Below are 26,610 nucleotides of genomic sequence, written 5' to 3'. Positions count from 1 at the left end.
CTTTCTATCAAGAGAGCCCCCCATTGGATAAACCTGGGCCATGTGGTTTGCAAACAACTAGGGAGGATGTTTTGAATCCGGCTGGGCTAACGTTACCTGAATGAACTTAGGCTACCGGAGGAGATAAAATGAGCAAACAAACAAAAAACAGGAGATGTGCTGAGGTTTTAGAGGCTGTCTTTGAGTCCAGCTCATCAGAAGAGGAGCTTGGGGGATTTGGAGACGTGACAACAATTTGGATCTCGTCGATGATGTAAGTTTGGCTAGCTTCGCCAACGTTAGCCCATTCTTACCGGTAATTTTGACGTAACTGTAATGTTGCCGACTGCTTATGTTAGCTAGCACTGTTTATGTTAGCACTGTATGTTAGCTAGCTCTGTTTGTTTGTTTTATGCTTAGCCACTGTTTATGCACACAAAATGATCAATCCTACTGTAAGTTACCTCATGAACTTATCAAGAATAAATATCCGCTCATTATATTTATGAGTAAAGGGAGTAACTTAGGGTGGTTTCACACATATAGTTTTGTGCGCACCAAACGAGCTTTGGGCCCGAGAGCGCTCTGTATGGGCCTGTGTGAAGACAACAATCGCAGACAAGTGCGCACTAAAACAGCCGCTCCGAGACCCTCCTGAAGAGGTGTTTTCGGTGCGGTCACAACCGATTTCTAGGGCGCTCCAGTTGTTGTGTGAAACTGCCCGTTCTTGGACGGATGTTTGACCTAAAAAAGACCCCGTAGTCGGATGCGCTGTGCATTGTGGGGCGCAGTGTTTGTTTACTTGACTCTCCAGTGGAGTGCGAGCTAGCGCAAAGGTGATGAGGGACTGAATAACTGAAATATTATAACTTTAATAACCGAATTAAGAGGACAAGAGACATAAATAAGCACTAGTGCTATGAGCAACAGGCGTTGTAACATCTCCATGTTTACGTCTTGTTTACATCTCAAGCCGGTCTACTCCTGTTTACAGCCGTCGTCATGGAAACATCATTGGTGCACACTACATCTTGCATGGCCTTGCGAAGCTTGCGCTTATGTAGTTTGCGTCGACTATGAATCCGGCCTAGGCGCGGCTGTGCTTCTCCAAAGTGCGCCGACTTCTTGTTTCAGTCAAAACCAAATCTAAAGTAGGCCTAATGATTTACGTCCTGCAAAATATACATCTTTCTATCCAACAATGAATGTTTAATTTGCCAGTAAATGTCTGTTTTGCCAGTGCTCTAGTAGAGTATGCACACGTGTGTGTGTGTGTGTGTGTGTGTGTGTGCGTGTGTGCGTGCGTGCGTGCGCGCGCGCCCAGGCCTTTGGCCCATAGTTGGCCAGTTTACCTACTCGGTTAGCTTACCCTGTGTTGTTAGTCCTGCCTGTTGTTTTGTCTCATTGGTCTTCTCTGTTCTTGTAAAGCGTCCTTGGGTGTATTGAAAGGCGCTTTATAAATCTAATTTATCATTAATGTTGTTTCTCTGTTTTGTATTTTTCAGAAAAGAGAAGCACACACCAGCCACGTTATCCACGCCAGTTTCCATCCTTGTTGGTTCTGCTGAGATGCGTTCAAGACCACCGGCTTTGCTATCAGATATCTTGTTCATAGCTTGATACACTTCACGAGATGGTTTATTTATTGATTTTATTAATTTATGGAGTAATAAGTCCATTGTTTGTTTGTTCATTCCAGTGAAAAATTACAAGTAAATGATACGTTTGGAGAAAGAGAACCTGTTTCCTTGGTCTTTTTATTTCCAGACATTCCATGAAGGTTTATGTGGTGTGTAGTCATTATTCAGTATTATTACATCCCAGTATTACATTTGGGGAAAGTAAAGTGAAAAACAACAATTTACAAAAATTTTTTTTTTACATAACTTGTATTTTAGGCTTTGATTATAGATGTATTTGGCTATTTTAACTAACTTTTCTATGCCATTTCATTTATATATATATATATATATATATATATATATATATATATATATATATACATACACATACATACATACACGAGGTGCGACCGAAAAGTCCCCGGATTGTGTCAGCCATGCTCATGCCTCTATTTGAATTGCGATCACGAAGGCAGAGTCCCCCTGGCGCACAGTGTAATGGGCCTGCAACTTTTGGAGGATTGGAATGATCTGGCCACAGGTTGGTTTCTTGGTAGGGCTGTAGGCTAACCAAGCCATACCTTGTAGCCCTCCCCAACCCCCACTGGTTTACATTGACATGCAAATAGGCCTAGCTGTCTGTTTGCTGGTAGCGAATGTCAAAGGACAGGGAGCAACCTTTTATTTCAGCCAACTCTCCTAAGTGATGAGATGATGTTTACTTTGTGGCATCTGATGTGGCATTTTATTTGAACATGTATGTTTTTATAGGCCTATCGGCGTATCACTTATCACCCAATTGAATTGGATTCGGTGTAGGTAGGCTACCCTCGTGATCCATGAAGGAACGGTGCGTCAGATTGAGAATATTCTGAAATCACAACGGGGCTGACTGGCTGTTCAGCCACACATTAGGCTAGGCTAGGCTAAGCCTAAAAAAACAACAACAAAAAAACAACAACATTGCACTGGAAACTGGCACTGTCTCGTTTTTCCACACACAAAATTACATCGAGAGCAACAGTCATGGGCGTTCGCCACTACTGAGTTAGACAATACGATTCTGCTAATTTCACATTTGTCAGGCACACTCGTCCACTAACGCTAGTTCATTTTGAAACCCAACGTTTTGCACAGTCAGTGGGCAGGCTCACACTACAACCCCCACCATTCACAGAATTATCAATGAGCCTACATTGACATGCAAATAGCCTAGGATGGTAGGTGCCACTTTTGCAGCAGTTTTGCAAATAGGCTAGGCTGCTAGCTGCCAGTTTAGACTGCTAGCTGCCAGTTTTAGACTGCTAGCTGCCAGTTTTGCAGTGGCTGGGTGCAGGATCGCTCGTCGTCACTGTAAATGAGGGCAACCTCAGTGCCTCTCGAGCATAAATAAAGGTTTGAAATATCTATAAATCCACAAGCCGGCCAAGTCCAATGCATCTTGATCACAACTTTCACATCTATTCTTGGCTGTGATATTTATTGTACCGAGTAAATGTTTACATTGTATATTGTCTTGACCCATTGAGGAAGCTAAATGTGAATATAGGCTAAGCAATACCTGAATTTTAATGTGCAACATGAACAAACTCTAGCCTACTAGAATAGTCAATATTTTTCCATTGCACTTGCAGACCCTTATTCTAAGCCACAAGAGCCACTTATTCAAAAATAAAGTGTTAACTGAATCAGATTATTGTTAGAGTCAATTTACTTTTCAGTAGCCTTTATATTGCATAGAAAACTGTGCTCATGTGTCACGCTGTGTTTTTAGCCCTCTGCAAATACCAACCCCACCCATACAGCAGTAGGCCTACAACTACATAACATTGGTTGGATAGGCTAATAATAGCCTAATAAAAAACTATGTTTGAGCTATCTAACGTTACCTACCATTAGCTCAACCGGGACAGTTGCCAGTTAGCGATGAGAGGCAAAGTCCCAAGCCCAGTTGATAGCCTCCATCGTGGGATGAGGGTGGTGTAATTGGCCACTATCCAGCTGCATACACCCAACGTTAGGCTAGCTAAGCTAGCTAGCAAGCAAGCAGTTGCAAAGTCGAACAATACAGGTTGTAAAATGATGCGGGGGCATATCTCTCGCTAGCTATGCATGCCGTATTATATTATTTTAAGAGTTTGCCCCAAAACACAAAAACGTTAATTTGAAGTTAAAAGCTAACAAAAGCTGGGGCCGTCTATAAACTGGGGCCGTCTCATTCATGACGGCGACAGGCTAGCCTGGCAGACTGCATCGAATAGTTATCAAACAAGCTTGGGAACTAACGTTAGCTGGCATAATCCAATAATTCCCCCAAAAGAACCCCTCCACTGCACAAGCGTTTTACCAAACCTAGCTAATAAGCCCTGCTAACGGAGAGAACTTATTTTGAGGAGATTGTTGCAGCTGATGCTAAATGAGGCAAAGGAACATGTCAAATAGAATACAACAAACATGCGGAAACTGTATTCAATCACTTCTTCTTACGGCTTTCCAGCAGTGTCGATGCAACTATTACTGCCCTCCACAGAATGTTGCTACATAGTTCACGTCCGGATGTAAACAAGCCGGAATGCCAGATTGGTGCTGCAGCCCCAATGAGTGCTCCAAATCCCCCCAATGCGATAAAACCCCGCCCAAATATTATATATTTATTTAGTATAATATATATCTATATATCATAATACATGTTAAGAAAAATGCCTTTCAGCTCAAATTCCGAAAATAATAACTAATGTGGTAAAACTAACACAAGCCTACCCCAGCGGCTTAGCCAGAAATCCGACCGGGCCTGAGTAAACATGGAATTCATCCATAAATCCATCTATAAATTGCTCAATTGCTAATGAAGAAGCTACCACTCGAAATGACAGCGCAGCAGGTGCAATCGAATGCAGAAGTGCTCCAGAGGCTATCGGAGCTAGCACTAGCACTAGCAACATCACCATCTGCGAGGAAGCTAGCACCAGCAGGCAGTTGCAGTTTGATGTTGGGTATGGCCTAGTGCTCGGTCATAAAGTCATATTGACATGCTCGTGGTGTCTAGATGAAGTTTGATGCATTGTACATTTTGAATTGTCATACGGATTTCTTATTAGCATACTGTTCACAACTGGTATTCTTTGTAAATAGATGGGACGAGACGGCAGAACTGTTTTGTTTTTTTTCTCACGTCAAAATGTTGCCCCCCCTACTCTCAGAGGGTAAAATCGCCTATGACAAAGCCCATCTGTAAACGATGCTACAAATCTATACAAACCAAGGGAGCCAATACGACCAACCTGGCAAAGCATCTTGCAGACAGACATGCTGACTTTTTACAGTACACAAAGAATTCAAAGGGCGACAGGTTAGCGAATGTGATAGAAGAGAAGATACACACAACAGTAACACCAGTACTGAATACAACCGAAGGATATTTAGCCTACCTTATGTTTGAATGTATGAATGCACAATACATTTATTGCACCAGATGATAGCTAGAGAAGCTAATTTTCATCCGTAGCATGAGACTTTTAGCTAGCATAGCTGCAGCCCGGCGCACGTGTGACCAAAAAAATCAATACCTGCTCCGACCTCCTAGAGCGAGAGAACTGTTAACCGTGAGACAATTATCTCTTCTGATAATTTGGAATAGCAAAAATGCTTCAATAGGCCTGGGTTAATTAATTAATAATAATAATACGCTTTTCAAGTTCTTCTGATTATCTCACAGTTTGCAACAACATGGGCATAATTTATTGATTTCTCCCCACACAGACCAACAATCAGATGCCAGCACGATTGAAATGCATCTGGCTGCAGACAAAAGGTCCGACCTCCGCAAGAGGCGCCTCCGCAGTTGACAGGAAACCACGTGACCTCTGCAGTTGACAGGAAATCCGTTCTGTTTTTTTGTGAGCATGTGCAAGAGGCACCTCCACAATTGACAGGAAATCACGTGACCACCACAGTTGACAGGAAGGTCGTCTTCTTGTAGTTTTTTCGTTAATGACTGTGCAGTCAGATAAGTGAAGATATTTGTTGTTTGCGAGCCGCCATTAATTTCAGTGAAGAAGATAAGATATTCTTTATTTATTCTTTATTAGTCCACTTGTTGCTGAGAAGCCTCTGATACTGCGACAAGGTAAGATACTTTAAAAGTTTTGTTGTCTTTTCTAAGGTTTTATTCAGTGTTGTCTATCAATCTTTATGCCAAGTGGCTCTAAGCATTTAGCTAATGTTAGCTAGCGATATTTCGTTGCGTTGTTGCAGGTCATGTAGCTAGCTAAGCAGTTATTAAAATATTTGTGTTAATGAATTAGTTTAATTGAGTTTAAAATGGATATCGTTTGAGTACAAACTGTTAGAATCAGGTTACATTAGCTCACTAATTGGCAGCAGCTGTAGTTAGCTGGTCGGATGCTAGGGAGATATTTTATTCTTTATTGGAAGTTTTATTGGACAGTTTTACTATCGGAAACTAGTCTGGCTAACTCCCAGAGCGTGCAGCCAGTGTAGCACACAGTTGACGTTACTAGCCTGAAAACCAAGGTTAGTGGGCTACTACTAGCTGGCGAGTAGCCTATTGTATGATTATATTTTGATATTGATAATTATCAATTGATTGATAACATGTACAAATATGTGTACTGGTTTATTTACATGGATAGACAACATGAATGTAATGGTTAGAAATGTGCGTCTGCCTCAGGGGGGCCCTCCATCCAGCCCTCACCCCCACCAAGCCCCTGGTCACACCCCAGCAGGCCCCCACCTCCCAACACAGGCCCATCCACACCCAGCTGTCACAGCCCCCGCCCCTGCAGGCCCACCATCCAGTGGCTGCAGACAAGACAGCAAGCCAGGTGAGCACTCTCTCTCTCCAGTGACATCAGGAACCTTGTTCAAGTTCAAGTTGATTTGTGTATAATGATTGAAGTCCTAGGCAACTTGAAAAAGTGCATTTGACATTTAGGACTTTTTTACTCAGATCCTATCCTCTCTCTGTTCTTTCCCCTCTTTCTTTCTCCTAACCTAGCCTCCAATGGACATCCTCAAGATCGCCATGATGGAGGCAGAGATCGACCCCAGCAATGAACCCATGGTGCTCGACTCCTCAAGCGACTGCAAAGAGGACCTAGACGTCATCGAAGAGTTGTAGAGTTATGAGTAATAGCTGACCTAGTTCTTCTCACTCAGCCATGTCCATCAACATGTGGGGTCTGCTACACCATGTGTGCGAAGTCCACGGTCATGAGACAGTTGTGATTGATGGGTTTCAGCCAGTTTCTTTCACCAGGCAATCAGGCTACTGAACAAAGGACACTGGTGACCTGTAGCATACTGTTGCATAGACTGCACTAAGTACTGTATATTGATCACTTATAACACTTAACATTGAGATAAGAATCGAGTAACAGGCTGAGCACTGTTATGAGCCTAGCACAATCATTACTATGAGTACTGAGAACTTAAACACTGGACACTTGTGTCTGAACGCTGCTATTACAATGCCACACATTGTATATTTGAGTAACGTGCCGAGTACAATCAATGCTAGAGTACTGAGTACTGTGTTTTAAACATTGCATATCGTGGTGAGTGCTGCTACTACTATGTTGCACATGCGTGTATTAGTATTTGTGTAATCATTGCCATTGTAATTATTGTGTGTAATTATTATTATTATTATTAACATTGAGTGTAATTATTGCCATTGCTGCTGCAAAGTCTCCATCAGGATTTTTAAAAAAGGATTTGATGAATATGTCAACAATAAAAACAGTAGGCTACATTCATTGCAGGTCAGATGACTATGGTTTGATACTTGCAGATAGAATTTGTTGTGTTTGTGTTGAGAGGGAACAATCAATGTGAGCAGCTGATACAGCAGACCTGCTCCTCATCTGAGCACAAGCCTGTCACTTCTGCAGGAGATATATCTTAACACCCTGCACCAATCACTAATTTTGAAACATCAACACAAACTCAGTTATTGGGAGTTGAGTATTGTTGGGATTGGTGTGAGGGGGAGGGGGACTTGGTGATAGGGAGGTTGCAAAAGCAGCCTTTTTGGAAGCAGCCTGTTTCTCCTATGAAGTGATAGAAGACGGTCTTTTTCAGGACGACAGTTCTTATCAAAATTATTATTGTTGAATGTAGCCAGTAAAGGCTTACCGAATGTTAAACCAAAAAATTGGGATACACTTGGAGTTCTATTTGGCTATCTAGCTAACGCAATTCAATTGTTAGCTAACGTTACGATCACAACCAATGTCCGATTTCCTGTCAACTGCAGAGGTCACGTGATTTCCTGTCAATTGTGGAGGTGCCTCTTGCGCATGCTCACAAAAAACAACGTATTTCCTGTCAACTGCAGAGGTCATGTGATTTCCTGTCAACTGCGGCGGCGCCTCTTGCGTAGGTCGTCCATTTTGTCTACAGCCAGATACTCTTGGCACAATCCCAAACCACCCAGTCGAGGCAGCCTTCAATCAATCAATCAATCAATCAATCAATCAATCAATCAAAGCTTTATTTGTATAGCGCATTTCATACCCAGAGGCAACACAATGCGCTTTACAGAGAACAAGGGAGGTGGGCATACGACCCACCTCTACATATTCCAGAGGGAAGCAAAAAAACAGTAATCACCCGGGGGCCAGATAAGTGAGCTGTAAAAATTCTTCCCTTCCCTTCCATCTGTGTTTGAAAGCTACAGGAAATATAATAAAGACTCAAAAGATGCAAAAAGACTGAACAGAGCACTTAAAAAGCCCACAATTTAAAGTTCCATGTTCTGTCATCTATTATTCCATTACTTTTCCTTATGTTTTAGATTTTTTGGGCTAGATATTTTGGGCAGGTATCGTGACAACACTAGTATGCAGCCAATCCCATCGTTCGAAGGATCGGGTGGTGCGGATGAAAACAATCATTTAAATATCGCGCCCCTAGATGTTCTGGCTTTGTCCCTGTAGTTTACAGCATGGAGATGTGAAATACGGCCAAAACGAGAAATTTCTAAGACTCTTGTCCAATAGATTTCAAAGACCGTTTAGTAAATGAGGGTTAGTGTGTCTGAGCTGTAATCTGACAACAGGCGCGGTTTACAGTCTCAATCCTTAAACCTTAATCCAAGAGTATGATCATGTCTAGTAATCCAGTCAAGAGTTCAAGGAGATGACCCTTTCCTAAGCATGCCCTAAACCCCTGTGAATCTATGAAGCATAAATTCAGTGTTTGTTTTTCTGAAGAAAATATTTAAAGAGCGCTGCAATATAAAATGTTCTTGGCAGTAGAGATATGATGATTGTATTGTATTAAAGAGAGGGTGCTCCTCAAGAGTCCTCAAGAACCATGTCCATGTCTGTTTGTCTTCCAGTGACCGGACCACTCACAGAGTCGCAAATAGCCTATGTGTCGCGGGAGACCCTTCAGGTGCGTTGGGAGAAATGTCTGTTCCTCCAGCCAATTACTCACCCGTTGAGACGCCTTTGTGATACAGGCCTTTCAGCTTGGAACGCCGCCTTTGAACTACCACTCTCTTCTGATTTGATAGATGCACTCCAAGGGGCTCAGAATGTAGCATTCTGACATGGTCCCCTGTTGAAAATGTTCCCATCAGATTTTTGTTTCTACTTTGTATTCAGGGCCAAATTAATTCACTGCATCATCTGTGAGGATGTGTATGCTTGTCTCTACTGTCTGACTGTGTGCCTGCATGCGTGTGTCTCTATGTCTCTTTACAATCTGACTGTGTGTGTTTTACTATCTGATTGTGTGTTTGTGTGTGTCTCTACTGTCTAACTGTGTATGTGTGTGTGTGTGTGTGTGTGTGTGTGCGTGCGTTTGTGTGTGCGTGTGTGTGTGCACGTGTCTCCACAGGGTCTCTACTATCTGCACAACAAAGGGAAGATGCACAGAGACATTAAGGTAAGGGTTATGGTTAGGGTTAGTTAGGGTGGGTAAGGATTCTGGTTAGTTAGGGGGGGTTGTTAGTTAAGTTAGGTTGGGTTAGGGTTAGTTAGGTTAGGGTTAGTTAAGATTGGTTAGGGTTAAGGGTGGTGAAATACAATAAACACTGGTACATATACTGTGACTGAACAAAGAAGGAATAAACTTGGCTGTGTCTGAAATAACGTTCATGATACAGATCTCATGGCCTTTCAAACAATATGTAAACTGCTCATGATGAAGTCATCTAGCAGTTAGCACATACCATACTTACACCGAGCTGTGAAGAAGGTTTGACAGCTTTCTGTACTAACAACATTTGACAGCATTTACAAACATGTATCAAGTCTTCATTTAGAGTCATTTAGATTTATTGTTACATATCATCAGCAGTGACTAGCAGAGTGTGTGTCTGCTAGTCTGCTAGGAGTCTGGCTCCTAATACTGAATTGGGACTTCCTATGGGGATTTTTCATGTCCCTTTCGAGGATGGCCCACCTTGGACCAGGACACCAGAGTTTCTCCGCTGTCTCGTGGCCGTCAGGGCCAAGTTGAATTACATCAGATTCCTCGATCTGGTGCCACGATCTCCGGCACAGCCTCTCTCGAACCGCTTAACAATCTGGCAGGAGAAATGCCAAACGCACTGGAAGAGTCAATTGAAGCGCTTCATTTGACTCGCCTCATTTGACACTCCTATGGCGCACTGCAGGCGTCAGCTTTGATAGGGAGCTGATTTAATTTAGATTGATTTGTCCCCATTTGACGCTCCAAAATGTAAACAAGTTCGGAGTAGAAGCGTCAAGGCAGTTTGACTCGCCTCAAAACGCTTTTGGTGCATGATCGGCCATTTAAAACAATTGGTGTACTTCAAAACGCTAGCGTCAGACTCTTCCAGTGCGTCTGGGGCTTAAAGCGCGTTCTGATGGAAAGGTATTCCATTCAGTTTTGCTGCCCCCCCTCCGCCCTTCATGGGCATTGTGGAGACGGTGATACCATGTCCTAATTAAGCTGCAGCTCTGTCTGAAGAGATTGCAGAGCTTTAATCAAAGGTAGCGGTAACTGTGGTCCCGCTGGAGCAGAGGAACGAGGGGTTTTATTCCTGCTACTTCCTCATGCCCAAGAAGACGCGAGGCGTGAGACCAATTTTGGACATCCGCCTTTTCAACAAGATGATGGCAAAATTGAGGTTTCGTGTGCTTATGGTGTGGCAAATGCTGGAAGTGTTCCTTTCCAGATATTTTTGCATCAGTATAGACCTGAAATACGCTTACTTTCATGTGTATGCATTTGCGTTTTGACTTCCAGGGAGTGGCATACGAATATACCAGACTCCCGTTTGAATATGCGCTCGCCCCCAGGACTTTCTCCATTTGTGTGGAGACGGTGTTGAGACCACTGCACCAGCAGGGCATCAGGAACCTCGCGTACCTGGATGACCTGCTGGTTCTGGCTCTGTCGCCTATTCTGGCTTTGATGCACATCGCCACGGTGGTGAGACATCTCAACGACCTGGTGTTTGTGGTCAATTGGGACAAGAGCGCTCTGTGGCCGGCCTGTCAGATTGTTTACTTAGGTACAGTATAAGTCTGGACACGAGCACCATGAAGAGTGTGTGTCCAATCCGAGGAGGGAAATGCTAGAGAAGAGTCTCAGCATTGTCCATCTGTCTCTGAAGGTCTCCGTCTTATTTATCGTGTGACTTCTGGGCATCTTGGCAGCAGCTCATGTGCCGGTATCACTGTGTTCGAAATCGTTCCCTCGTTCACTCACTCCCTATTCCCTATGTAGTGTTCCCCATATAGTGAACTAAATAGGGAACTATTAAATGGTTTTCGGATACTACATGGAATGTCATTCCGTCGGATATTCATGGACGCAAGCAAGCAGACGTGCTCAGTATCGCTTAAACAAACCGAGCCCTGATGGCAGCAGGTTGAAATGTAATCAGGTAGTATTCAGTTTCCATGTTCAGTTTTGAATGTTAAATCTCAAATGAATTGTTGAAATTCTAATGATGTTCAAGTTTGGTTTTGTCAACTATGGTGCTGTTTGCTAATAGCAAGCTGTAAAGTTGCACAATAAGACCATGATAGCCAGTTACTGTAGCTCACAACAGCAGCTTCCGTAGCTGTCGGTGGCTGAGCAGTTAGCTAACATTACAACGATGATTCCTGTAGCTACTTTGATGCTGTTGGTTCAACTTCTGTTTTTCAGGCATAAACGGAGGCAAACTCAAACTCGCATTAGCAGCAAAACAGCTACAGGAATCATCGTAACGTTAGCTAACTGCTTTAGCCACCGATAGCTACCGTCTTCTTCACGTCTTCTGTTTCGGTAAAACACGATAGCGTTGCATTGTGGTGTACGGGAGAAATTGTAGGGTACATGGCCGTGTCCGAATGTGCATACTGCATTCTATATAGTATGCAAAATGTAGTATACTACATAAAAATTGTGCATACTGTATAGTAGGTACTACATTTTGCCAAAATGTAGTGCAAAAAAGTAGTACATTTCGGAAGTAACGCCTCAAATGACGTCGTCAACTGTTCACCTTCCGCTTCAGCGATTTATTTCAATAAAAAATGGCTGAATTTGTGATTAATTTCTGAATGAGTTGCCATACAGTAACTACAAACTCGACCCGAGTTAAACCACATGCGGAAGCCACCCATCATATGAGCTGAAAGATTGTCAGCTGAAAAAGTTGCTAAAGCAGCGTAAACTTTGTGCTCCATTCCAGACATTTATACTGAAGCCTTCAGTCGAAAGCTGTTTTAGGTCATCTATCATTGGTTTTAAAATGATATCCATACCAAATTGTTTCACGTGAATAACAAACCAGCAGTGCCAAGTGAATGTGTTTAAGTTGAGATTGATACTTTCCACTCAAATTTCCAATAGTGTAGTAAAATGCACAAAGGTTATACTTAGTTCTCTTGGGGCCTTAACTATTTCAAATTCGTCTTCATATAAATTAAGCCTTAAAGCATCTGGATGCTCTCTGAAAACTAAATGTTCCTTAAAATAAAGACCATCTGTATAGTCTGTCAGAAACTCTTCATCTTGGACCTTGTTATTTTCATCATATAGTCATATATAGTCTACTATAGTCATATAGTTATTTTTTATCAGACAACCTAAATAGAAAGCACCTGTGCTTCCTGTACAAGTGTCTTCTAAAAGAATGATATTGGGAAAACATTGACTGGCAACCACATACACCACAGGTGTAAAATTTGGTTCATGTGCATGAACAACACCAACATGTTTGACCTATCTATAGTATACATTTTTCGAGTGCATTTTGGGCACCGGTGCAGAGGCATGACGAACTCACAGGAGGTTGATGACTCGGAGTACAGTCACTGGCAGGGGCTTGTCTCCCTTTTCCACGATGCCGGCAATGCGCCTCTGAAGAAAGGTCAGAATGTTTTTGAGGTGCGATGGGTACGCGAGGTGGAAAACCCAATACATACAGAAAGCGGCTTCGTCCAGGCTAGTGCACTGGCACACATCCACTTTCACCGCAGCTCTAAACCCTCTTCAACATTGAACCGGGCCGGGAGATGCCATAGCCTACGTCGTCAAATGACAAAATGGATTAGCCTACAACACTCACAATCTACAACCTGTTCAACTCATGGAGGTATCATAGGTTCAATTACAATCGCTGACAGTTTAATCCATGGGTCCTCGTTCATCGAAACTGTGAGTAGTCTAATTGTCACCACACAGCTGAACTGTTGCAATTAAACCCCATATATGCCGTTTTGAAAACAGTAGCGCAAACATACCAAGTAGTAGGCTAGGGATTCATCATTTCACCAGTGATGTTAGATCATAAACAGGAAATCTATCCTATTTTTGTTGCCCATAAGGTCAACTATTTTCTTGACAAAAATAATGCAACTAACGCACAGCGTTACTCATCAGTAACGGTAACAGCATTATCACATTGGAAATATAACTAGTTACATTACTAGTTACCGCCAAAAGTAACAGAGTTACAGTTATTTATAACGCATTACAACCCAACACTGCTTGTAACCAATCAGTAAATTAGTTACTTCATTAGCATTTTTATTGCAAGCAAATCAAATTTGTCAATGTTATGTTGGAGCCTCTTTTGTACAAGCCTACCTCTCCCGTAGTGAAGAAGTGTTGGATCTTTTCTTTGAAGATGGATGGCAAGAGGATGAGCCTGGCCCTGAAGTCGATTCCTGCAAGGCAAAAAAATATCCTACTTTCACAATCACATACATTTTCAAGTGTGCAATGTGGCAATTACAGCAGAACTATTATCAGATGAATTCGCAAGTTGATTGTCAGTACCTGGTAGATCTTCAGCCAGGGCATCCTGTCTTGCGTCAGTGTACTGTTTTGCTGGGGGAGATTTCCCTCTGCAAGTTTCAGCACATTTGGCAAAACACCGGCGAACCCCTCCATGAAGCGATGACTGAAGCTGCTTGTTGAAGGATGGATCCGGTCAACCTCGTCAAAGAACTGGAGAAAATACAATACATAGACATTATTTTAGACATTCAGTATATCACTGAAAGTAATTGTAGCTCAGAAAATTATGCACTGTGTAATTTTAGTGACAACTAGTGGTGAGGTTGAGATTGCAACCAACTAAATACAAATTCAAACTCCATGGGGGGCTGCCATTTTCAACATAAGAAGTTTGTATTCAGTTGGTTGCAATCTCAACCTCACCACTAAGTCACAGAAAAAGTGTACCTGTAGGCCTCAATACCATGCCCTTACCAGACTATATTACCTCAACTTTTGGGAAATGTTAATTTTGCTTGCTTTCTGTGAAAGCAATTGACATGCCTTCAATTTTACAATATTGTAAATGAATACATAGGTTGATAATGTTCCCTAACATTCAGGCGTTTTCACCATACTTACTCCAGCAGGCATCCTTAAGAATGGATATTTCTTCAGTACATCCTCCACGGGCATCCCATCCATGATTTCACGGCGTCTCCAGGAGAATGTTCGCACCATGAGATCGTTGACAGTCAAGATGTCTGGATGAGCTTTCCGATACTCTCTTTGTAGCACGTTCACATGGGCCTCAACAGAAGTTGAATCCTCCCCAACACAAGTTTCCTTTGGCAAAAGGACCGAGACAGATACAGAGAAAGGACAGACACGGAATGCTGTCAGATAGAGACTGATAATGACAGAAATACATGCTAAAAGTCTCACACTCATTGTACATTAAAGGAAAATGCTCGTTTTTGACAACCTGGACCTTATTTACGACATATTATAAGAAGTTTGACTCACCGAGATCACTTTTGTGTTGTTCGGAGGCCTGTAGAAGAAATTTAAAATCCAGCGCGAGCCAGTATATCCATGTAATGGCGGCGCACGGGGCACTGAGAATGCAGTTTCTCAAAATCCATTTTCGGCCGCTAAACGGTTGTTTTCATCAATCAGATTTGATGAATCGACAGTTGAGATTCCTCAACGCGAGCCATTGTTTCGGTTTTCAAATACGTGGTCTGTAGCCTCTGTAATATGATCTTTACACGCCTTTCCCCACTTGCTCCAGCACGCATGCGCACAGGCCAGCGCGCAGACTGGCTATTCTCCGGCTCACATTCTCTGCGCTACGATCGGATTGTTGCTGACGAATGACGACGACAATATTCTCGGCACCAACTACGATCGTAGCGCAGAGAATGTGAGCCGGAGAATAGCCAGTCTGCGCGCTGGCCTGTGCGCATGCGTGCTGGAGCAAGTGGGGAGAGGCGTGTAAAGATCATATTACAGAGGCTACAGACCACGTATTTGAAAACCGAAACAATGGCTCGCGTTGAGGAATCTCAACTGTCGATTCATCAAATCTGATTGATGAAAACAACCGTTTAGCGGCCGAAAATGGATTTTGAGAAACTGCATTCTCAGTGCCCCGTGCGCCGCCATTACATGGATATACTGGCTCGCGCTGGATTTTAAATTTCTTCTACAGGCCTCCGAACTACACCAAAGTGATCTCGGTGAGTCAAACTTCTTATAATATGTCGTAAATAAGGTCCAGGTTGTCAAAAACGAGCATTTTCCTTTAAGGTTCTTTGAATAAAAATATCCACTTAAGGGGAGACACGGTAGGTGAAAACATCATTTTTCAACGCCCTGGTCAAATTTGAGATTTTGTGCTAGTTTGCTTCCATAACATGTCTTCTTTCATACTAGTGGAAATAAAACATCAAAAATACGCATTTAGATGTTTATTTTACTTCATTTAGTCTGTTTGCGTCTGTAGATTCTTCCTAAAATCACCAAAAGTTAGCATCTTTTCGCAACGTCTCGCAGCGTTTCTTTCGTCTGGACCGGGTCATGCCGGGTATCATTGGATTGGTCTCTCTCTCTAACACAATGTTATCGCAACCAATCCTGATAGTTTCATTTGTATCAGCAACCAATCGTGGAAATACAAAGGCGGGTTTGATGCTAACCGTGAAATCTCATTGGCTGTTGTTGATTTCTGAGAACGTGATTGGTTCAGCGCGTCATGTGACACGTTTCCACTTCCTTATATCTAATCCAAACAATGCCGTCTGTAAAGCGTTCTAAACGTAATAAGCAACAACGACAACAGTGTTTGCCCGCAAGGTTGAACAGAAAACAAGAGAAACTAAATGGAAAGGTTTATATTTATGAGATATAAAGTGCCTATTCGCGCAAGTTGTCATTAGCCGGTTCTAGCATGTCCAGTGAGCAGCAGGGAGATGAGGCTAGCGTTAGCATGTCCAGTGAGCAGCAGAGAGATGCGGCGCGTTTGAATGAGCTGATAACTGGGTTGATTTGTCCTAATTGTGCAGGGACTGGTCTTAAAATTAACATAGATCCTCAGAATAGTGGGTTCTGTAGTACTTTGCTCTTAGAGTGCAGTCTTTGTGAGAAATGGCTATCGCAAAAGTGTCTACACATCGACTTGGCTTCATGATACAACTAGGAATGATGTTGCATTTGATGTCAATGTGAGGATGGTCCTCTTAGCGCACAAGTTAGGGTTGGGGTATTGTCATGGAATTTTACACATAGTCTCAAGACTATTCAGATTCATATCTTTTCTTTCAATACCTATTCATCCAGTCCCCTGCCTTTTGCTATTGTAAACACCTCAACCTTTTGTTTCTCTCTCTCTTTTGTAATTGTACACACCTCCTCTACCTCGCTCTTCCTCCTCTCTTTGTTTAAGTCAGAAGGGCCACACCTTCTGTCCTTTCCGTCCTGGCTCAGACCTTTTGTTTTCTTTGTTAATATTCAAAGTGAGTTTTCATCCCCGACCACTGTGTGATATCCGTCACCTTACGATGACGTATAGACAACTCAGCCAATCAAATCCACATCCTTGCTTTGGGCAGATATAAGGAGGATCCGGCGAGCTCATGTTTACTTCTTCTGTTGGAACCACTCTGTGTTTTACTTTGAGGTCCGTTTGCAATCGTATTGTTTTCTTAATAAATCTGACTGAACCTATTTTTGAGCGAACCTGGGCTTTGGCAAATACTTTCATTTTTATCAACTACAGTATGCAGCTCTCCAAAAGATTAGTAAAGTGTTAGGGATCCCAGGGCTTCATCTGAAAACGTATCAGAAACATGACAAGAGGGTGACAGGTAGGCTATTGAAACGTGTTCCCTCTTTCTCTCTCTCTCTCTCTCTCTCTCTCTCTCTCTAGCCAATATCAGAAGCCTATACATATGCACAGTAGTCTCCCTCTCTCTACCTGTGGCATTTCTACATGCATCCATAAACTGACCAAATAAACTGTTTTAATTTCAGTTGCTGAAATAGAGAGAGGTCTGGAGTCCTTGCACAGAATCAGAGAGCAGATTAGGCAGGCATATGCAGATGTGGACCCAGAGGTAGGTAAGCTGACTGCCAATAAATGCAAAATGTTACAAAAGTATTACAGTTATTGAGAATTATTACAATAATTCTCAATAACCAGCGTTCAGTGGACAACATGAAGGCGGCAATATGGGGTAGTCTGCTTCACTGATGACAACCCCATGCGCACCAGGAACATATTGTGGTTTTAGGACAGTTTTGGGGACTGCAGCTGAGTGGGTTCTACTGTTAAGTTAGGCTAGCTTGCTGAAGCTACAGCTTTGAACGGTAGCTAGCTAACGTTAGCTCTTGGGACGGACAACATTTACCTCAATACATTTGCCACACTACGCCTAGCTACTCAATTTAGCCTAGGCTAGCCTAACCGCGGACAACATTTACCTCACTGTAAATTACCTCACATTTGCCACAATGACAGAAACGTTAAGGTCTGGTTACTTACCCCTGAATTTCCTTGCCTCTTCGTCGTTAATTTGTATTCCAGCTTCAATTATTTTTAAAACGAGTTCGTCAGTGGACAATGTCGACACTGTCCCCTCAGTCAGGTGTGCTGCACTGTGCTACCACGACTATCTTGCTGTTGGCAAGGCGCCCAAGACTATCTGGCAGCGGTCTCAAGGCGCGCCCCCAGGCGGAAGGTGTGTCCACAGGTCCGCGATATAGTTCCTTTCACGAAATCAATTTTTATAACTGACCTTGAAATAAATTATGATCACATAGTTTTCTTAAAGTTTAAACCCATGCATTGGTACGAAAACGCGAATAGAACAACCATGATCCAACATTATATTTTAAACCCCAGGCCACACAGACCAATACATAAACCCAAATATACCTGCAAGCAGGGATGTGGGGGCCAAGCAGTCTAACTGCAAGCAGCCAAGGAATCAGCTAGATTGACGTGGCGATATGAGACATGTTTGACAAGGGTCAAGGATGGTCCAGAGAATTTAGAAAGTCAGACATATGATTGAACGGGATTCGATCTCTGTACCTGCTGCTTGCAAGGCCAACATGCTAACCACTGTGCTACGCAGGATGTTGCGAAGGTGAATCACCCTAGTCCACAAGGCATGTTAGCCTTCGCTAACCCCCTAACCATATTAGCTGAATCCCAATCTGAGTCTGAGTCCTGAGAACTTAATTAATGTCAGCTGGCAGGGTTGCTTCCTCTCGGTTGAGTGAGAGGGGGGGGGTGTCGTCATTTAAATTGGCACATGGCGAAAAGTATACATAGCATAGCTCAACTATTTACTTCTTCAGAATCCAGACAATCATGCGAACATTTCCATTTATAATATGTTATTCGGTCTTCAGAAGTGTAGGAGAGGTGACGAGTTAGAAAAATCAACACTGATTCTGTCATTTTCTAGAGTGTGGCTCCATTGTTTTCAATGGAGGGGGGGAGTCATCATTTGAACTGTCACAGAGTGAGAAGTATACATCGGAGAGCTTAGCTTTTTTGATTTTATGAATCCCAAGAGTCGTCTGAACGTTTTGATATATAATATGTGTATGAGCTTTGAGAATTGGAAGAGGGATGGCAGTTTAGAAAATGTGACTTTTTCGAAAATGCGCCAATTGTGCAGAAGACAGAAAGTGTTCCTTGCATTCTGCAATCAAAACAATTATGTCATAATGAAACTTTTTTGTTTTGAACTCAGCCTGAGCCAGGGAATCCACTGCTACCATAATTTTGAAGATTGGACATACAGTTCAAAAGTTACTGGCATAAACGCAACTCCAACTTTGACACGCTGGTGGCACTAGAGTGCACGAGATGTCAATGTGAGGCTTGATGACAGATGTCATGGGTGTGTCCCGGATGAGTGTGCGGAATGTGGTTTTGATAGTTTAAACATTACTGAGATATGACCCCAGTTCCTGTTTTGCAGCTTTTCTGCCAATTTTGATTGGCTGTCACGGGTGACCGCAATGGACAATCAAAAATCCCTGTAAGACTTTTGTGGACATCGGTCTATAGATTGTGCATACTGCGTGTCGTGCAGATTGGTGAAAAAACCTAGGAGGAGATACATTTCAAGTGTTTTACACAAAGTACAAAATGACGGGAAATCCAATATGGTGTAAAATGATGTCATAGGGTGCGTTGAACTCGGATTGAGCCAAGGAATCCAACGGTGCCTCGTTTTTGAAAATCGGGCTTACAGGTCAAAAGTTGCGTGCACAAATGCACCTCCAACTTTGACACGTTGGTGGCGCTAGAGCGTTCGAGCTGTGGACATGGGTCTTGGTGAGAAGACTCAGGGGACTGTCATGAATGAGTGTGCCAATTTTCACAACTTTCTACCATACTACAATGGCAGAGGAATAATAATAAAATATAGCTGCAAGCAGCAATGTGGGGGCCAAGCAGGACGCGCGACCAGCGCATCAAAGACAAAAAGCGAAACACGCCATAGCCGCATTCGAATCCCTACCGCAGTTTTGAAAATCGGGCATACGGTTCAGAATAAACGCACTTCCAACTTTGGCAGGTTGGTGGCGCTAGAGAGTTTGAGGTGTTGACTTGGTGACAGGGGTCACGGGACCATCCCCGACGAGTGTGCCAAGTGTGGTTATGATACAACAAAACGTTATTGAGATATGACCACACTTCCTGTTTGGTGGCTTGGATGCCAAATTCGATTGGCTGTAGTGAGTGAACGCCTTCGACAATCGAAAATCCCTGTAATCCTTTCGTGGACATTGGTCTAGAGAATGTGTACAGCCAGTTTCATGTAGATTGGTGAAAATCCCTAGGAGAAGATACATTTTAAGTGATTTACACAAAATACAAAATGGTGGGAAATCCCATTGGTGGAAAATGACATCATAGGGTGCGATGAACTCGGCATGAGCCAGGGATTCCAACGGTACCTCATTTTTGAAAATTGGTCCAACAGGTCAAAATTTGTGTGCCTAAATGCACTTCCAACTTTGACATGGTGGTGGCGCTAGACGGTTCGAGCTGTCGGGATGACACTTGCTGATAGGCTTCATGGGACTTTCCCTGATGAGTGTTCCAAATGTGGCTTTGATACATTAACAATTTGCTGAGATATGACCACACTTCCTGTTTAGCAGCTTGGTCGCCAAATTCGATTGGCTGTAGCGGGCGAACGCTTTCGAGAATCGAAAATCCCTTTAAGATTCCTATAGACATTGGTCTAGAGATGACACCCACCACGTTTCGTGCAGATTGGTGAAAATTCCTAGGAGGAGATACATTTTAAGTGTTTTTCACAAAATCCAAAATGGCGGGAAATCCAATGTGGCGGAAAATGATGTCATGGGATGCGTTGAACTCGGCTTGAGCCAAGGAATCCAACGGTACCTCGTTTTTGAAAATCGGGCTTACAGGTCAAAAGTTGTGTGCACAAACGCACCTCCAACTTTGACATGTTGGTGGCGCTAGAGGATTCGATCTGTGTACATGGGTCTTCGTGAAAAGACTCAGGGGACTGTCCCGAATGAGTGTGCCAATTTTCACAACTTTTTACCATACGGTTCTATGGGCTGCCATAGACTCCAATGACAGAGGAAGATGAAGAAATATAGCTGCAAGCAGCGATGTGGGGGCCAAGCGGGACGCACGACCAGCGCATCAAAGACAACAAGCAAAACATGTCAAAAGTCAGACATGGTTGAACAAGATTCGATCTCTGTACCTGCTGCTTGCAAGGCCGACATGCTAACCACTGTGCTACGCAGGATGTTGCGAGGGTGAATCACCCTAGTCCACAAGGCATGTGAGCCTTCCCTAACCCCGTGAGTCTGAGTCCTGAGCACTTAATTAATGTCACCTGGTAGGGTTGCTTCCTCTCGGTAGAGTGAGAGGGGGGGGTGTCGTTGTTTAAATTGGCACACAGCGAAAAGTATACATAGCATAGCTCAACTATTTACTTCTTCAGAATCCAGACAATCACGCGAACATTTCCATGTATAAAATGTCCTTCGGTCTTCAGAAGTGTAGGAGAGGTGAAGAGTTAGAAACAGTTAGAGATTCTAGAGCGAAGAGAGATTTTCTAGAGCGTGGCTCCATTGATTTCAATGGAGGGGGGGGAGTCATTATTCGAACTGTCACAGAGTGAAAAATATACATCGAAGAGCTTAGCTTTTTTGATTTTATGAATCCCAAGAGTCGTGTGAACGTTTTGATATATAAAATGTGTATGAGCTGTGAGAATTAGAAGAGGGATGGCAGTTTAGAAAATGTGTGACTTTTTCCAAAAACCTCTGAAACTGGTGAAATTGTGCAGAGGACAAAAAGTGTTCCTTTCATTCTGCAATCAAACAAATGAAGTAATAATGAAACCATGGGGTGTTTTGAACTCGGCATGAGCCAGGGAATCCATTGCTACCATCATTTTGAAGATTGGACATACAGTTCAAAAGTTACTGGCATAAACGCAACTCCAACTTTGACACGCTGGTGGCGCTAGAGTGCACGAGATGTCAACGTAAGGCTTGGTGACAGATGTCATGGGTGTGTCCCGGATGAGTGTGCCAAATGTGGTTTTGATAGATTAAAACATTACAGAGATATGACCCCAGTTCCTGTTTTGCAGCTTTTCTGCCAATTTTGATTGGCTGTCACGAGCGAACGCAATGGGCAATCAAAAATCCCTGTAAGATTTTTGTGGACATCGGTCTATAGATTTTGCATACTGCGTTTGGTGCAGATTGGTGAAAAAACCTAGGAGGAGATACATTTTGAGTGTTTTACACTAAATCCAATATGGCGGGAAATCCAATATGGTGGAAAATGATGTCATAGGGTGCGTTGAACTTGGCTTGAGCGAAGGAATCCAACGCTGCCTCGTTTTTGAAAATCAGGCTTACAGGTCAAAAGTTGCATGCACAAATGCACCTCCAACTTTGACACGTTGGTGGCGCTAGAGCGTTCAAGCTGTGGACATGGGTCTTGGTGAGAAGACTTTGGGGACTGTCATGAATGAGTGTGCCAATTTTCCCAACTTTTTACCATACGGTTCTATGGGCTGCCATAGACTCCAATGGCAGAAGAATAATAAATAACTAGAAAATTGCATTTCCTGCAGAAAATGCGTGTGAATGCTGAGCAGCTGAACGCAATAGCACAAGCATTGCTGAAAATGCATGAATGTGAAAAATCTGAAATGTCAAATGCATCACACCTGAATGGTTGAAAATCCTGGAAGCTGAAAAGCCTGGAAGCTGAAAAACCTTGAAGTTTCAGTTTCAGCTGAACTGTGAAACTGGCAGAATTGGAAGCTGAAGTGCATTACATGAAGAAGCTAAGAACTTAAATACATGTCTACAAAAGGTGGAAGATAAACTGTTACACTGTAATGATGTAACATGATTGTTACATTGTTAATGATGTATAGCTAAAAGGATTGGAAGCTGAAAAACCTGGAAACTTAGCTGAAATATAAAACTGGCAGAGTTGGAATCTGAACTGCATTGCCTAAAGAAGCTCAACATTTAAATACATTGCTACAAAAGCTGGAAGATGAACTGTAATACTGTCAAAACTGAAACATGGAATAAATGATGGAATGAATTGCTAAAAAAGCTTGTAAGCTGGAACACCTGGAAGCTTAGCTGAAATGTGAAACTGGCAGAATTGGAACTGCATTACCTAAAGAAGCTAAGAACTTAAATACTTTTAAACTTTTCAACCTGAGTAGTTTAAACCTTGAACTGAATCTTTAGCTTGAAAGATGAGCAATAGAGTAATACTGTCAAAGCTGAAAGATGGAATGAATGATGGAATGTATGGCTTAAAAGCTTGGAAGCCTGTCGGGACAGTACAGTGACCACTGGGCAATCTCTATGTACCAGACGGTGAAGAGCGTGTGTCTCTAGACCATATGGGCTGAGTTCTGTGGTCCATGGCGTGGATAGTGGCGTGGTGAAAAGACTCCGCCCCCTTGGGTCAGAGCTGGTCGGGGGCAGTGCAATGACCTCTGGGCAGTGTCCTTGCATCCACTGGTAAAGACCGTGTGTCTCTAGCTCACTCAGGGGCTTAGTTGTGGGGTCTGAGGCGTGGTGGCAAGACTCCGCCCCCTTGGGTCAGAGCCAGTAGTGAACAGTGTAGGTCACACCGGGCTACCCACCTGCCTTCACCAATGAAGACCGTGTGTCTCCGGCCGACTCAAGGATTGAGTTATGGTGTCCATAGCATGTTCAGTGGCGTGGTGACGAGACTCCGCCCCCTCGGGTCAGAGCTGGTCGTGGACAGTGTAGGCCGCACCGGGTTACCCACCTGCCTTCACCAGTGAAGATCGTGTGTCTCTAGCCACCTCAGAGGCTGTGTTGTGTGGTCCGTGGCGTGGATAGTGGCATGATGGTGAGACTCCGCCCCCTCCAGTCAGAGTAGGTCGGGGGCAGTGCCCTGACATCCGGGCCATCTCCATGCACCCACCAGTGAAGACCGTGTGTCTGTAGCTCACTCAGGGTCTTAGTTGTGGTGTCTGTGGCGTGGATAGAGGCGTGGTGGCGAAACTCCGCCCCCTAGGGTCAGAGCCGGTCGATGACAGTGTACTGCTCCCCGGGCCACCCACATGCACCCAACCGTGAAAACTGCATCTTTAGCCAACTCAGGGTCTGAGATGTGGGGACGGTGGTGTGGATTGTAGCGTGATGGCGAGACTCCGCCCCCTCCGGACAGAGCAGGTCGGGGGCAGTGCACTGACATCCGGGCAATCTCCATGCACCCTACAGTGAAGACCGTGTGTCTGTAGCTCACTCAGGGGCTGAGATGTGTGGACAGTGGCGTGGATAGTGGCGTGGTGACGAGACTCCGCCCCATCGGGTCAGAGCCGGTCGAGGACAGTCTACTGCTCCCCGGGCCACACACATGCACCCAACCGTGAAAACTGCGTCTTAAGCCAACTCAGGGTCTGAGATGTGGGGACGGTGGCGTGAATAGTGGCGTGGTGGCGAGACTCCACCCCCTCAGATCAGAGATTGTGGGGGGCAGGTCAGTGATTGCCAGGCCATCCCCATGCACCCCTCATTGGAGACCATGTGTCTATAGCCCACTCCGGGGCGGAGCAGTAGCTGTAGAGGTGTTGTATGGAAGTCGAGGTTAGAAGAAGTAGCAGTGAAAAGCAATATGTGTTTGTTTTAAGTACTGCTAGTACTACACTCAAAAATAGATTAGACCACTCATCATAACTCATAGTTTTATTGAGTTCAATAGCTGAAAGAGGAGAAAATATATTAATATGAGTTTGCAGCCTGAAAAAGAGTGTCATTCTAAATATTTCTCTGAATATAAGGAAGCAAGGAAGGAAGGAAGGAAGGAAATAAGGAAGGATGGATGGATGGAAGAAAGGAAGGAAGGAAGGAAGGAAGGAAGGAAGGAAGGAAGGAAGGAAGGAAGGAAGGAAGGAAGGAAGGAAGGAAAGAAGGAAGGATGGATGGAAGAAAGGAAGGATGGAAGGAAGGAAGGAAGGAAGGATGGAAGGAATATGAATGCTACCACAGTAGTCATAAAAGGGTGCCTGTACAGAGAGCCTGCGCGTGTCCCCAAATTCAAATCTTAACTGACACTGAGCTTCCTCTCATTCACTTCAATGGAAAGGCATGCCGGCTTCAGACAGCTCTCTCTCAAAAAGTATAAAGGCTGCAGCTTAGCTATTGACACCGTGGGAATCCTGAGAACTTGCTCAACATTTCTATGTATAACTGTCTGTGTAGCTTAAAAACTGTAGAAACTGAACATTCCACACATCCACTTCAATGTTAAAAAGGGTCCAAAACAAACTTGAATTACATAAAAACTATAAGGAATTTAAAAAATCTGAATAAGAGTTTTACTCAGCTAAAGGTCCTGAACATTTTAAACTTTGAAGGAGGTTGCTAGCACAAAAAATTAAGGAGGAGATAGGTTTCAAAGCTGACAAGGGGTTTCAGGGTCTGCCATAGACTTCCATTGTATTTTTTTTTTTAGAAAAGCTGAATATTTTGAAAAGTATAAAAGATATTAAAAATCTGAAATATATGCCATAAAGACCTTAACAAGCTGAACATTTTGATAGTTTAATGGTTTCTGTAGCTGAAAGTATGAAGGAGTTGAAGGCTGAATAAGTTTTCAAAACTCCCCCATTGACTTCCATTCAAAAAAAAAGTTGAAAAAGCTGAATATTTTAAAAAGTATTAAAGGTATTAAAAATCTGAAAGAGGTCCCATCGTGTCCTTAACAAGCTGAACATTTTGATAGTTGAATGGTTTCTGTAGCTCAAAGTATGAAGGAGCTACAGAGAGCCAAAAAACGTACGGAAGTGGAATAATAATAATAAAGAACTGGATAACAATAGTGTGAATGCTCTAAAGCATTCACACTAACTAGAAAGTACATTTCCTGGAGAAAATGTGAGGTGGGCTAGCTGCTGCAGCTGTATGTAACAGCTACTGCTAGAACTACTATGGACCAGGCAATCTCCATGCACCCACCAGCGAAGACCGTGCGTCTCTACCCCACTCAGGGGCTGAGTTGTGGGGTCTGTGGCGTGGATAGTGGCATGGTGGTGAGACTCTGCCCCCTCAGGTCAGAGCTGGTTGAGGACAGTGTACCCCTCTCCGGGCCACCTACCCGCCCTGAAGACCATGTGTCTCTAGCCCAATCAGGGGCTGAGTTGTGGGGCCCGTGGCGTAGATAGTGGCGTGGTGACGAGACTCCGCCCCCTCGGGTCAGAGCCGGTCTAGGACAGCGTACTGCTCCCCGGACCATTCACATGCACCCAACCGTGAAAACTGCGTCTTTAGCCAACTCAGGGTCTGAGATGTGGGGACGGTGGCGTGGATAGTGGTGTGGTGGCGAGACTCCGCCCCCTCAGGTCAGAGGTTGTGGGGGGCAGGTCAGTGATTGCCAGGCCATCCCCATGCACCCCTCATTGGAGACCATGTGTCTATAGCCCACCCCGGGCGGAGCAGTAGCTGTGGAGGTGTTGCAGTAGGTGTTTGTTATAAGTACTGCTAGTACTACACTCAAAAATAGATAAGACCACTCATCATAACTCATAGTTTTATTGAGTTCAATAGCTGAAAGAGAACATATATTAATATGAGTTTGCAGCCTGAAAAAGTGTCATTCTGAATATTTCTTTGAATATAAGGAAGGAAGAAAGAAAGAAAGAAAGAAAGAAAGGATGGAAGGAAGGATGGAAGGAAGGAAGGAAGAAAGAAAGAAAGAAAG

The 26,610-nt window shown here is 43.5% G+C and overlaps 1 protein-coding gene across 3 annotated transcripts in view; it reads left to right on the top strand.

Moving 5' to 3' along the window:
• Positions 1 to 26,610, top strand: part of map4k3a (mitogen-activated protein kinase kinase kinase kinase 3a) — a 205,930-nt gene that overhangs the window by 72,138 nt on the left and 107,182 nt on the right. For 2 of the 3 annotated variants that reach the window (XM_084441509.1, XM_084441508.1), the window contains exons 5-6: positions 8,968 to 9,023; positions 9,471 to 9,518. In XM_084441509.1, the coding sequence (XP_084297635.1) occupies positions 8,968 to 9,023; positions 9,471 to 9,518 (104 nt within the window). The remainder of the gene's footprint in view (positions 1 to 8,967; positions 9,024 to 9,470; positions 9,519 to 26,610) is intronic. The other variant, XM_084441510.1, reaches the window with a different exon arrangement.

This window comes from Borostomias antarcticus (assembly GCF_949987555.1).
Source record: "Borostomias antarcticus genome assembly, chromosome: 7".
Lineage (NCBI taxonomy): Eukaryota > Metazoa > Chordata > Actinopteri > Stomiiformes > Stomiidae > Borostomias > Borostomias antarcticus.
The sequence above is the reverse complement of the archived record's forward strand: the minus strand, read 5'-3'. Positions and strand labels throughout refer to the sequence as shown.